This window comes from Anolis carolinensis, chromosome 5, assembly GCF_035594765.1.
Source record: "Anolis carolinensis isolate JA03-04 chromosome 5, rAnoCar3.1.pri, whole genome shotgun sequence".
Classification (NCBI taxonomy): Eukaryota; Metazoa; Chordata; class Lepidosauria; order Squamata; family Dactyloidae; genus Anolis; species Anolis carolinensis.
This window is the reverse complement of record NC_085845.1, coordinates 88,662,867-88,677,853: the sequence shown is the minus strand read 5'-3', so window position 1 is coordinate 88,677,853 and position 14,987 is coordinate 88,662,867. Positions and strand designations below refer to the sequence as shown.

General features: G+C 38.2%; 1 protein-coding gene across 5 annotated transcripts in view; it reads left to right on the top strand.

Moving 5' to 3' along the window:
* Positions 1-14,987, top strand: part of cacna2d1 (calcium voltage-gated channel auxiliary subunit alpha2delta 1) — a 574,720-nt gene that overhangs the window by 424,032 nt on the left and 135,701 nt on the right. For all 5 annotated transcript variants that reach the window (XM_008111505.3, XM_008111506.3, XM_062981743.1 and 2 more), the window contains one exon: positions 7,106-7,205. In XM_008111505.3, coding sequence (XP_008109712.1) covers positions 7,106-7,205 — 100 coding nt within the window. The remainder of the gene's footprint in view (positions 1-7,105; positions 7,206-14,987) is intronic.

Below are 14,987 nucleotides of genomic sequence, written 5' to 3'. Positions count from 1 at the left end.
TAGATGGGGCCATAGTCCAACACTATGCCACATTGGATCACTAAAGTTTGCTCTTATGGACGTGTGTCAAACAAACACAGAAACAACAATAACCTTATTCTTATATCTTGCCCCACATCCTCGAAGGAACTCAGGGTGGCTTACATGGGGACCAAGCCCAGTAGAACAAAAAATTAAAATATATCACCATAAAATACAATTGTATTACAATGAATTAAGCACATAAAACATATAAAATATCATAAAAACATAAACTCAGTGACAACCAATAACCAGTAGCCGGGCGCAGTGGACGTATTTAGGCTGAAAGGCCGGCCTAGGGCTTGTGCAATATACTACAATAAAGTGCAAAGGCTAAATATTAAGTTAGGGCTAGACGGGCCAAGTCAAGTTGTTGAACCGATTAGTCAAAGGCACATTGGAACAACCAAAATAAAAAGATTGACATTTGTTTCTCCATATTTATGTATTTTATGATTTCCATTCATTTATTTCCCTCTGCTGCTATCCTATGCACAACAAAAAAGTATGTTTCCTCTAGACATTTCTAGGTTCTCCAGCATAATTCTGTGATCAACTTCTGCCAGACATTCTCCTGGAGGTCTAAAAATGCCTAAAGAAGTGTCCTCCCGGGTAAAAAAAATTAGTGTTTGCCATTTTTATTTATATTAATGGTTTTTCCACTTCCACTGGGATCCTAAGACCTTCCTCCTGCAAATGTGGTAGGGGGTATTCCTGTGCTTTACTCTAATTTTCAATAGCTTCATCCTCAAATCTACTGATGGTTCTGTGCTCCTTTTTAATGAAAATACCATGATTATGAGGAACATCAAGAGAGGAGAGGCTACTGTTCCTGTCCATTAATTTCCAAAAGTGGCTGAGAGCGATATCGAGAGAAAACATAGAAGAGGGCATGTTTAAACAGTTCCCTTGTTTAAATATGCAACCCTGGAAATTGCTCTTCCTTTATACAAAGTCCAAAATACACATGACGATGTAACTTGTTTTTTGGTCCTGCATTTCTGGCACACAGAAGTATCTGTGCTGAAATGTCAAAGGAATAATGGGGAGCAAGGCAAAAGATTTGCCTGTGAATTAATGAGCACAGTTTGGAATCCTTAGGGAGAAACCTATTCGTCAGTTTGGGATTGTATTCCAAATCTCATGATCCCGTTCAGCATCGCTGACCTGTTGTCTCCTTTCCAAATTGCTCTAAGTATGCCTCATGCATTTTTTATTTCACCACTCATAGGGTTTATTTAATGCATACAGCAGCTCTCTCTCTCTCTCTCTTCCTTTCATTTTTTTTTAAAACAGCGTTCAAATGAGAAATAAAATAATTAAAAACTAGAGAGGAAGATTTTGCAGATTAAATTGCTTTTAAAATTCCGACCACTTTTATTACAAAAAGAATGCAGAAATTTTGATTTTTCATTTTTCCACTATATGTTTTCATTATGCAGCGTTAATGAAAAAATATTGTGGGGTGCTATGATAAATTTGAAGTTCCCATCCCATGCTGAACAAGTTAAATAAACTCCTGAGGCTTCTTATTAGAAACTGAGGTTAGGACTCCAAAGACTTCATGAAGATAGCTTAGTTTTGCTATCCTAAGATTTGGATTCCTGCTAAGGAAAGAGCATCTGACTACATTTTGATATCTTTCACACAGAGCTTGGACTATTACTCTCCAAAAGATCATTTGTTGCCGTTGCAGTTACAGTGCAAAAAGTAACTATATTTAATTTGTTTATTTATTTGCTTAATCAAAATAAATGAGTCATCAGTGAATTTGCAGTTTTAAAGAATAACTATTTGTCATTATCCAAAACTAACATAAATGAGAAATGAGGGAAAATGAAATCTGACTGCCATAAATGTTAATAATGTATTTGTATTGGTTTTATTGTCTCTTTTTGGAGAGAAAAAGTGGAGTTGTTTAATAATAATAATAATAATAATAATAATAATAATAATAATAATAATAATACAGTAGAGTCTCACTTATCCAACACTCGCTTATCCAACATTCTGGATTATCCAATGCATTTTTGTAGTCAATGTTTTCAATATATCATGATATTTTGGTGCTAAATTCATAAATACAGTAATTACTACATAGCATTACTGCGTATTGAACTACTTTTTCTGCCAAATATGTTGTCTAACATGATGTTTTGGTGCTTCACTTGTAAAATCATAACCTAATTTGATGTTTAATAGGCTTTTCCTTAATGCCTCCTTATTATCCAACATATTTGCTTATCCAACATTCTGCCGGCCCGTTTATGTTGGATAAGTGAGACTCTACTGTAATAATAATAGATGTCTGATATTAAACACATCCAAATCAAGCAGTAGTAGTGAAGGCACAGGAACTCAAAAAGTATGAAAGCCACTAAAACCAAGGGAGCCTCTATATTATAAAATTAATGCAGGTTGACACCTTTTTCACTTTCACAGCTCAATGCTATGGGATCCTGGGATTTGTAGTTTGGTTTTTTTATTTTCGTGTCAGGAGCAAATTGAGAAACTTGTGGAAGTCCCTGGAAGTGTGGTCGGTTAACCCTTATGCCAGAAGGACTGATGACTTGAAGGTTGGATTGCTGACCTGAAGGCTGCCGGTTTGACTCCAACCTGGGGAGAGCACAGATCAGCTCCCTCTATAAGCTCCATGCAGGGACATGAGAAAAGTCTCCCACAAGGATGGTAAAAACATCAAAGACATCTGGGCACCCCCAGATAAGCTCCTTTGTGCAATTTCAGCCACTTGGACAACATGGTCTTTTCTGTTGCAGGAGGAATTGAGAACTATTCCTAGATACTTGAAGCATGGGACCTGCTCGGCTTTGTTTTCATCTATATTCCACAGGCAAAGCTTGGGTCTTTTGGCAAACACCATGATTTTAGTTTTTGGGTTGTTGAGTTGTAGCTGACTCACATTGCAATATCATACCAGAGCTCTCAATGCTCTTTTAAGTCCAATTGGTGTTCTTGAGAGTAGAGCAGCAGCAGCAGCAAAAGTAGGGTGGAGATATGTCTATCCTCAAGTTTTGGTGGGTGGAAGTCCATGTTAAGCAAGTGGTCCACTATGGAGTTGATATAAGGATTAAATAGTAATGGGGCCAGGATGCAGCTTTGCTTAACACCTTTTTCCATTCTAACAGCATTAGTGAGGTGGCCGTGAGGGTTGCATCTTATTTTGAGAGACTTCCCTTTGTGGAGTTGACAGATAAGATATAGTAGCCATCTATTAATTGAGGTGGCTTCTAATATTTCCTATAGTTTTGTCTTAGATATGGAGTCAAAAGCTGCCTTAAAGTCTATAAAGAACACATACAGTTAATATAATAACTGTGGCATTGAACTGGATTACATTTAAAATTAATGTGAAGAAATTCTATCTTTTTAATTTATTCCTTTTATTTTGTTTGTAACTTGCTACTTCCATACCACTTTGTACAGAGGATGGAAAGGTGTGGTCATTTGTTTTCATAGTACATCTTGCAATTGGTCCTTTTATAAGCAGTTATATAAGACCCTATTCGAGGAAAATATATACAGGCAAATGTGGCCTGTGGGCTTGTTCTTAAGTTGAATTTGTATGTTAGTCAGAACAGCCATCTATCTATCTATCATCTATCTATCTATCTACCTTTGGATAGCATAGTAGAGAGTTAACACAGGTTTTCTGTCTATGCCAATGTTTAGAATATTTCACCTCACTTTCTGTTCCTGTGATAATTGGATTTTGAAAAATTTGGCTTGTTGTGGAAACAAGGATTGGTGATAAAACTTCAATGGAGACCACCTTTTCCCATGATAACTCTTCCAGGAGTGAATTTCCCTTTCTAGGGGTAAATTTCTCTCACATCCTGTTGTCCCAACCCTGTTCCTAACTATGAGTCATTTGTAAATCAGATGTTTGTAACTCGGGGAGTGCCTGTATATGCATTTGTATTGGAATATTATTAAAATTTGAAAACTGCATATTTCTTTTTACAATTTGCCCAGGACAAATTGTGAGGACAAATAGTATAAAAGTAGCACAGGGATGAGAAAATCTAGCCTTCAGAAATATGCCCAGGTTTAAAATAACGATGAGAATGAAAAGGAAAGGCATTCAGTGGTAGTTGTGTTGACTATAGAGCAAAATAAAACAAACTACAAAATGCACAAAAGAGCAATGCTTTATATGCCTTACAACCTCTGAGGATGCCTGCCATAGATGTGGGCAAAACGTCAGGAGAGAATACTTCTGGAACATTACCATACAGCCTGGAAAACACACGACAACCCAGCAATGCTTTAATTGGCCAGGCAAAATGCCCAAACCATGTTGTACAAACTTTTGAAGCTCCACTGGCTTCTTCATCAGATAAAAGATAGTTCAAAAATCATATAGAAGGAAAAAAACAACTGTGTAGGAGTCACAAGCCTACATTTTGTATGAGATGTTGTTTCTGTTCTTGTCCATTTGGTCTGGAGGGATCTCAGTTCAGGCAAAGGCCAGTCCCTTCTTGGCCAAGTGGGGACTGAGACAAAGGACAGGAAAATGTAAACTCCATTAGCAATAAAGTCACTTCTCTTGGGATTCAGCTTGTCTCTGTCTTCTGTGAAGCCACAAGTCCCTTTCTTAGGCAGAAAACATTGACTTTTTTTTTAAAAAAAAGATTTTGGCAGCAAGCTATAACTCTCTTTGTAGACTTTCACAGCACCATTTAAGGTTCTTGCTTCATGGCACCATTCCCCATTGCTTGGTAGCCTGTTTAAATGAGCAGTGTGGATGAAGTGCACAATGTTCAATGTGCAATGGGAAAAGAAATGCCTTTTTCATTATGCAATAGGGATTGTTCCCTTTGTTCTGTTTTTCTACTGGCAGGGGAAGACCTTTCCATTCAAGCAGGCCTTTGCCATATAAACTGATTGTCTGTTGAAGGTGGCGTTACTAGCTCTGTGTTTCATTTGTGTCTTTTTCATGTACAGTGTTCCTACTTTGCGGATTTCCACTTATTGCGGGTGGTCTTGGAACGTTACCCCCACGATAAGCGAGGGAACACTGTTTTTATGTTGTGGTTTAGTCAGTATTTTGTTTAAATCTGCATTTTATTATCAATCACCTCATATGACTGAAGGAATGAATAAGGACCTTTGCATTCTTCTTTCCCAGTCTATGCAAAGGTCTCTCTCTTACCTTAGTAACAGAGCAAGGCAGAAACAATCTTGAAAACAGTTGGCTAAACATAACTAGTTACTTATAATTAATTGCCTTTTCCAATAACAAAGGTTTTATTCAGAATGATTGTAACATGGAAACCAATGTGATTTAGGTGTGTGAGCTGGATCTGCACTACCATATAATCCAGTTTCTAAATCCAGATTATCATCTTTAAAATCGATTATATGGCAGTGTAGACCGATATAACTCAGTTCAAAACAGATAATCTGGATCCAGAAACTGTATTATGTGACAGTGTAGGTCTAGCTCCGGTTTCTGAATCTGGATTATCTACTTTGAATTGGATCATTTGGATCAACACTGCCGTATAATCCAGTTCAAAGTAGATAATTTGGATTCAGAAACTGGATTATATGGTAGTGTAGATGGGGCTTGAATATTGGGTTTGAAGTCTGAGACTAGATCCACATTACATCCCAGGAACTGATCCCAGATTATCTGGTTTGAACTGTTTATATGAGGCCCCTTCTACATTGCCATATAATATAATATAATTGCCATACCTGGCTGCTCTGAACAAATTCAAGTCCCCAGGGCCAGATCAACCACATCCAAGAGTTTTGAAAGAACTAGTGGAAGTCATTTCAAAACCACTGGCATCCATCTTTGAGAGTTCTTAGAGAATGGCACAAGTCCTGGCAGATAGGAGGAGGGCAAATGTCATCCGTATCTTCAAGAAGGGAAAAAAGGATGATTGAAACAATTACCTTCCGCTCAGCCTCACATTGATACTGTGCTAGATTCTGGAAAATATAATTAAGGAAGCGGTCTGAAAACACTTAGAAACTAATGCGGTCATTGCTAATAGTCAACATGGATTTATTTAAAACAAGTCATGCCAGACTAATCTGACCTCTTTTTTCGATAGAGTTACAAGTTGGGTAAATGCAGGGAATGCCATAGATGTAGTATATCTGGATTTCAGTAAGGCGTTTGACAAGGTATCCCATGACCTTCCGGCTTACAAACAAAATGTGGACTAGGCAAAACTACGGTAAGGTAGATCCATAATTTGCTAAGTGAACGAAACCAACGGAGTGTTCACCAATGCTTCCTCTTAATCCTGGAAAGAAGTGACGAGTGGAGTGCTGCAGGGTTCCATCCTGGGTCCTGTTCTGTTCAAAATCCTTATTAATGACTTAGAGTTTGCAGACAACAACAAATTGGGAGGGATAACTAATACTCCAGAAAACAGGAGCAGAATTCAAAATGATTTTAACAGATTAAGAGAGAGATTCACACGTGGAATGCTGTGTCCAGTTCTGGGCACCACAGTTGAAGGGAGATGTTGACAAGCTGGAATGTGTCCAGAGAAGGGCTATTAAAATGATCACGGGCCTGAAGAACAAGTCCTATGAGGAGAGCTTAAAGAGCTGGGCATGTTTAGCCTGCAGAAAAGAAGGCTGAGAGGAGACATGATGTATAAATATGTGAGGGGAGGTCATAGCGAGGAGGGAGCAGGCTTGTTTTCTCCTGCTCTGGAGACTAGGACGTGGAACAGTGGCTTCAAACTACAGGGAAGGAGATTCCACTTCAACATTAAGAAGAATTTCCTAACTGTGGTAGATGTTCAGCAGTGGAACTCTCTGCCCCAGACTATGGAATTAATATTGCAGTTAGATGTCGTTTAAAAATAAAATTGTTTTAAAATACTTTACTTTTCAAAAATAGCTTTCCATGCTATGTGGTTGAATAAGTAACCCAAAATCGAGCCAGGAAGGGAGCATGACCTGGTAACACACATTAAGAGCTCTGAGGGTTCATGGTTTCCTGCCTGGCTTAGGTAATAAATTGATTTGTGAGGTTTTTTTTTTGTGAAACCTAGGTTACATGAATTGACAGATTTATTTTTAATCTCTTTTGTAGGAGTGGCAGTGTTAGTGGACTGACACTGAAGTTAATCCGAACATCTGTCATTGAAATGTTAGAGACCTTGTCCGATGATGATTTTGTGAATGTAGTTTCGGTGAGTACTTTTCACATTCTGTTAAGCAGAGCTGCCAATAAATTATTTTAAATGAAAATTGTACATGATGTCAGGTTCTGGAACCCACAATACAGAGACTGGAAACTAACCTCTTTCCAGACTAGAAGAAATACAGTTCTGCTGAGGCAGACAGAATGATGGATTATATAGTCTCCTGCCCGCACATTCCCCTCCAACCTCCCTCATTTCTCATAACAAAGGCCAGCTGACCTTATCAGCTCAGTCTTTCCCTTCTTCCCCTCCTTCTTGTATTCCATGTCAGGTTGACCAATTAGGCCTTTTTCACAGGGCTGGAGTTGGCATTCTGACACATGAAGGAAAATTGAAAATCCTTCAGACTTAATTCAGTGTACCTTGATCATTGTCAAGAATAAGAGTGATGAACATTTATATCTATGTAAGTTAGAACCAGTTTTACAGTTCTGCTGATATAAAAATGTAACTAGTAGGTTTGTCCTGATCAAGCTGTTCAATTGATGATGAGATTATTGATGGCAATATATTGTTATCATTATCCATTTAGAGAAGGAACACATCTTATTCTGCTATATGTTCTGCTTTAGGAGTAACAACAAACAGAAAATGTCTGGTCTTAAGGAATGTATTATTTTAAAATATTTCAGTCTAGATTCAATTGATTGTTCTTTGTATCAGCTAAATTCTATGGTCCTGCTGCGAGGCTACACTTCACGTTCTGCTGTGTAGGACATCTAGGAGTAACTGTCCAACAATTTTGGATATAATTTCACCATCACCACCCTCCAGTATTATGGACAGGTTTTTTCTGGTTATATTTGTGGGGAGAGGGGATGGATCTGGTCAAAAAGTATACCAAGACTTACATGTTCCTTTCCCAAAAAAAGAGAGATTGAAAACAAACTATCCTATTAATGACAGGTCATTAGCTGACCTAATTTGATGAGCTCAAATTAGGCCAAATCAAACACAAAATTAGGAAATCCAACTATAGCTGCTACATATAGCATTAAATTTAAGTTAGGACCTCATCAGACGGGCAAAATTGCCTATCCTAGGAAGCTTGAACGGGTGATGGGGTGGGATGGGGTGAGTGCAAGGTGGGCAATGTGGGACGATGGATTCCTCCCCACTGGGCCCTGCTAAATTTGCCACGATCCATTAATGTGAATGTGATTTTGTGTGTGTGTGCCAGGAGCGACTTGAGAAACTGCAAGTTGCTTCTGGTTTGAGATATGTGGTCGTAAGCAGGCCTGTAGCGAGGGGGGGGGGTTTAGGGGTTCAACCCCCCCCCCCCCGAAATTTTTCAAGTTATAAAAAAAATCTCGTTTACTCATGAATTTTAACTGGTTAACCAAATCCCCATGCTAAGTCTATGAGCTGCAAAACATTAAGAGTCCCTCCAGGCACTATCTCAAGCAGATATTGACAGGTTTGTAGCGGGGAGGGGTATGTGCTAGGGGTTCAACCCCCCCCCCCCCGAAATTTTCAAAACCCCTCCCGAAATTTTTTTCTGGCTACGGCCCTGGTCGTAAGAGCATTCCCAAAGCTTTATCAGTCTGTGAAGCTAGGTCATAGTTCTGTGGGTTCAGGAAGAGTTTCAAGCACTAGTGCCTTTCATCAGTTTTGTTATGGATTTCCCCCTCCTTTTATTTTAAATGTATTTTATTGTATTTAGTACACACAAAATAAGAGAACAAAAAAACCAAAATAAAGCACCAGTGAAGTGAAAACATTTCTGCCATTTCAAAGTTTTTCAATAGCCAATCTTCTTTTGTTGGTATACTCTTTTCTTTTCTTTTCTGAACATACAGCCATTTTGCTTCCAAGACCATATGAAGCAACACTTTGTAGTTCATGCCTTTAATCTGCTCACTTGGCAACCCCAATAAAAACAACTCTATTCAAAAATCTCTTCCATCAACAAGTGCATCTGCTTCCAATATTTTTAGCTTTATCAAATATGCACCCCCCTAAATTTTATAAACAGTCCTGAACAAAAACAGGTGTGGAACTGGTGCGCATCTAGGGTAGCCAAATGTGTTTGGGAGCTTGTCAGTTTACATCTCCATACCTTTTTTATTTCCTATAATCAAATGATGTTTCCCTCACCCCCATGCATTTCCTGGTAATTTCTGCTAGTTACTAAGACATTTTACTTCTTAACGGAATATGACAGGTTTCTCTGTTTTGGTATATTTTAAATTCTAGAACCAGATGAGTTCCTATAATTTTTATATATAAAAATACAGCCTGCATATGTTTGTAGTTGGTCAATTAACTTGAAATTTTGACACAACATAGCATTCCAATATGCACATGTTTTTAGATCAAAATGAGTCTGAGGAAGAAGAATGAATGATGGGATATGCAGTGCGTACAATCACTTCAGCTCCCACTGACCACTACGACTTGCACCAATGACAGATCAAGACCAAACCTGGCACACAGACCCCCTCCCCCCATGAACCATTTTATGTCCTGATGTGGTTAGAGGAGGACAGACTACGGATGATGGGATTTGCAGTGCCTTCACCCGAAATATTTCCCACAGACGACTGCGACCCCCATGAATGACGGACATGGACTAGATTTGGCACACAAACACCTCATTACCCACTTCATGTCCTGGTACCAATAGGAGGATGGACCATGAATGATGGGATTTGCAGTACCTTCACCCAAATCAGCTCCAACTTCAACAGACCACAGAGACTAACACAAATGACAGACCATGACAAAGCTAGGCACACAGACTCCCCATGACCAACAGAAAATACTGGAAAAGTTTGAGGGAAACAGACATTAATTTACGAGAGTTATAGTTCACCAGCAACCAGGGAAATTGTGACCCCCACCGACAATGGACTGGGACCAAACTTGGTACAGAGAATCCCCATGACCAACTGAACATACAGCTGTGATATGTTGGAATTGAACTGGATAATGAGAGTTGTAGTTCACCCTTACCCAGAACACAGCCGACAACGGATCTGGACCAAACTTGGCACACATGACCAGCTCTACATACATGCAGGAATCCTTCACTCAATTCAGCTCCAACTTCAACAGACTATAGAGACCCACAGAAATGACAGACCAAGGCAAAACAAAGCACACAGACTCCCCATGACCTACAGAAAATACTGGATACATTTGGAGGATATTGACCTTGATTTCTGGGAATTATAGTTCACCTGCATCCAGAGAAATTGTGACCACCATTGGCAATGGACCGGGACCAAACTTGGCACAGAAAACCCACATGACCAACTGAAAATACTAGTGTGTTATGTTGGAATTGACCTTGATTATGGGAGTTATAGTTCACCCTTATCCAGAGTGCACTGAACCCAGCCGACAACGGATCTGGACCAAACTTGGGACACAGATCTAACATGGCCAACTCTACATACACGCAGGAGTTGGGGATGATTTCCCTGGGAATCCCACTCATTCTGACCTACATGGAGTTCGAGTACAAACAACTACAATTACTGATATGCCTTGTGTTTGCAATGACTATCAATAAAGAGCAGGGGCAATCTTTGCAAGTATGCAGTTAGAAATTTGAAAACAAAAGCTATTCTCATGGGCATGCTCCAGAGTCAGTAAACCGTCTGAACTAAATGCTTATTCAGAAAGCGGATAAACTGAAAATGTAGTCAATCCACTAGTTTTACAATAAAAAATGATTTTTGGTAAAAAAAAAAAAACAACACCTCTTTTTCCTTCTTTTCATTTCATTCGATATAGACACAGCAATGCAAGGCAGGGAATTGAATTGAATGATGTGTTTTCTCTGTGAATCTATGTTTGCAACAATACTATTATTTACTTACACATCATACATATACTGAGCCACAGTAAAGCATGGCTGGGTTTAGCTAGTTCTGTTATATTTTGAGTTGATGGGAACTGCCTTTTAATAATGCAAGGTTTTAAAATTCAACTACTACATCATTCTTCCCACTTTCCCTCCCTAGAGATCTCTGGAGAAACGAGTCACCCTTCTATGGAGAGATCTAACTTTTTAAAATAAAAATTTCACTCTGTAACTTTAGCAGTATTGAATAAACCTCTGTGTCGTATTGTTGTGGTATATATCATGAGATCGTATACAAGCATTCACTGTGTGGCTTTGGTGTGATTGGCATACACAATGAAAAAGCTCTTTTTTAAAAATAAATATTTATTCAAAGAAACAAACTTACCATTTAAGAAACATGAATATATGCAGTGAAACAAATTACACCAAACAAAAAACATGTTTACCACACAAACAAATGTTTTTCTTAATACATAATCTACTAACCTACAACTAAGAAAATTACTAAACCTAACCAATACACCAAATGTACATACAAAAGCAAAACTAACAGACATAAAAACTAATCTACTGACTTCTCACTCTCTGTCTGGTGGTTTAAAAATTCTGACTAAACTACTCCCTTTAAGAAATATTGTATAATCACACTTCTACATTTAGTAACATATTACTAGCTCATAAATTCCACAATTAGTCAATCCCCCAACTTAATATTAATCAATACATCTTTGATCTCTCTTTAAGTTAGACAAATACTTCTTATCCACCAGCCTGATCAATTTGTTAATCTTAATTATTTCACAGATCTGTTAGCTGTTGTCATAAACTTTTTGACATCTCTTTTCCATTTCAATTTCCATTCAGAAAGAATCCATACTGATCCTCCCCCTCCTCCTCTTCACTTCTATTTCATTATGTCCCCATGACAATGCTTCCTCAATGAAGAAACTTTTTATTGTAGCCTGGTCATAGGCTGGATGGCCATCTGTCAGGGATGCTTTGAATGCTGTTTTCCTGCTTTTTGATAGGGGTTGGACTGGATGGCCCATGAGTTATCTTCCAACTCTATAATTCTATGATTCAAGACAAACTCAGTGGTTGATTTTCAAATAAGTTAGTTTAAGAAAGGAGTTTGCACTGAATTAAAATTAGGACCTGTAGTTCTAGTGGGATGTTTGTACACTTTAAATACAGTAGAGTCTCACTTATCCAACACTCGCTTATCCAACGTTCTGGATTATCCAACGCATTTTTGTAGTCAATGTTTTCAATGTATCGTGATATTTTGGTGCTAAATTCGTAAATACAGTCATTACTACATAGCATTACTGCTTATTGAACTACTTTTTCTGTCAAATTTGTTGTATAACATGACGTTTTGGTGCTTCATTTGTAAAATCATAACCTAATTTGATGTTTAATAGGCTTTTCCTTAATGCCTCCTTATTATCCAACATATTCGCTTATCCAACATTCTGCCGGCCCGTTTATGTTGGATAAGTGAGACTCTACTGTACATTTATATTACCCCTGCAGTGAAAATGCGACCTCCTCACTGTATCTGTATTTTTCATACTTTTTTCATACGTTTTCAGGCAAAAGTTTCCCTTGAAAAAGAATACACTTTTCCATGGCAGCCAAAGATGATTTGTCTCAGAGAATTAATCCCCAAGGAAATGGAAATAGAGATAGGTCCTTTAATGAAAAACAATGGCTTTTAGAGTGTTTTTACACACAATTCTCTGAACAGCGTGTGGTTCCTTCATAAGCAGCTGAAGGAAATTCAATGATGACAATTTAGTTTACATAACATATAGCTTTAAACTTGTATAACTCCATGAATATTATATATTATTTGGAGAAGTTCTGGATGACTGGATTTCAGTGAAATCCTTACTATTTTACAATACGAAATGCAACATAAAATTTGAATGCACCAGAGGTCCACTCGAGTGTATTTCAGCTAAAATGATTCTTTAACTGAGTCATTTTAGTTAAAGATTTTTTTTTATTTTTCTGCTTTGATTGGAAAAAATTCAACTTATTCAAGTACAACAGCAGTTGGCCTTTTCAGTCTTCTGTTATTTTAATTGCCCTGAATATATGTTTTCCCCAGCAAAGGCATTTTGAGGGAGCCAAGCTGCCAAAATCTAAAGCATATTAATCATTACAAACTATCAATATTAATATTAAAGAAATAAACCCATATATTTAGACACAGTGCTTTAAGAAAGAAATGCATACACTTGCACAAATGAAACAGCCGAGACTGCCACACAATAACACATTTTTGTACCTTTTTTTCTAGCTGACTATGAAAGATTAAACATAGCAAGATGAAGTTGTATAAAAAAACCCCCCACTACTTAAAAAGCCCCTTTCTATATAAACAAGGGCTGGATTATAACTATCTCAATTGGTAGAACGTCTTCTGCATTGGCTAGTGGCTCAGCATTCTGTACTTTCTCTTGGTTTTTTCCCAATTGCTTTTTTGATCTTCCTGATGTTTCTGTGATTGTCACATCTCTGTATTGCATGCTCAGGTGTGAGGTATCCTCCAACTACAAAACCAAACACCATAGAGACACACAGCTTAAAGGGAAAAAAAAGTGCCAATCACCCCATATAGTTGTGACGAATAGACAGTAGAGCTCTCAATTCCCGCTAAGCATAGAGAGGAAAGATGAGACAAATCTCAGAGCAAACTGCTCCAAGCTCACTCTGGCTCTCCTATATATGTATGCTCACCCGACTGGAGCAGAAACTTTATCTGGGCCATTCCAGCCGGGAGCTGAGTGCCTAAAAGTCAATGAACCCACTGGCAGCTACCCCTATAGCCACACCAAGCCAGAAAGAAGGAAGCCAGCTATGTATGGCTGCATATAGCTACCATTCACCACTGCCAACTTGAACCACTAACTTCTCTGTCCACAGTTATATGATTAATTAATGAGGCTCAAGTTGTTAAACTGATCCAACTTTCAGAGTTTAATTCAAATGTAAAGATTTTTGAGTTGCCATCTCTTGAGCTATGCAAAGTGTTTTTTTCTTATTTGTTCCCTCCCTGTCCCATGCGTTCTTTAAGCGCATCATCCATGGGATGCAAAAAAGTCTTTGGGGGGGGGGGTATTTATAGCAAGTCTTAAACTACGAGTTCCAAACTAATCCAGAATTATGCTCAAGCCTAGTAACTACCTTCTTACTACTGATCTGGGCTAATAGACAAATACAAAGTTACAGTAAGACCTCTGCAGTTTCATTTACCCTCATGGGGGAGGGGGTATTTCTAGGTATTTTCTGGTTCTTCCTGGCTATTCCATGATATACCTCCTCCAAAAGTTGCCATAGGGTTGCCTTCAAAGACCTAGAAAATTCCTACTGATGAGGATATGGCTCTAGGAATACCTAGGTCCTCCAATACCGCTCTGGGGTATGATGGGACTGAAAGTGAGATAAAGAAGTGGTGTTTGTTTCTATCCATAGTTTCATTTAACTGTGCTCCAGCAGGTAATATGAGATTATTAAAGTATTGTTGGATTGCCCACTCCCAAGTTCACTGCACAATTGTAGTGCTACAGTATATGCCATATCTATGGAAGCATCTTAGGGAATCTTGGAAATGGTAGTTTCTTGAAGAACTAGAGTTATCATGGGGGAAAGGTGTTTCCACTGAAGCTTTCTCACAAATCCTTGTTTCCACAAAAAGGCAGGGTTTTTTTTCCAAATCAAATTATCACAGGGATAGAAAGTGAGGTGAAATCTTCTGAACAGGGACACAGACAGCAAAACAAATACCACAGGGGTGTTACCTCCCCCCCATGCTATCTGAAACAAAAATATATATGTTTTTGGCTGGAATTATACTTAAAATGCATCTGTTCCAACTTATATATAAAGTCAGCTTAGGAACAAAATTACAGAACCAATTTCTTTGTAACTTGGGGACTGCCTGTATA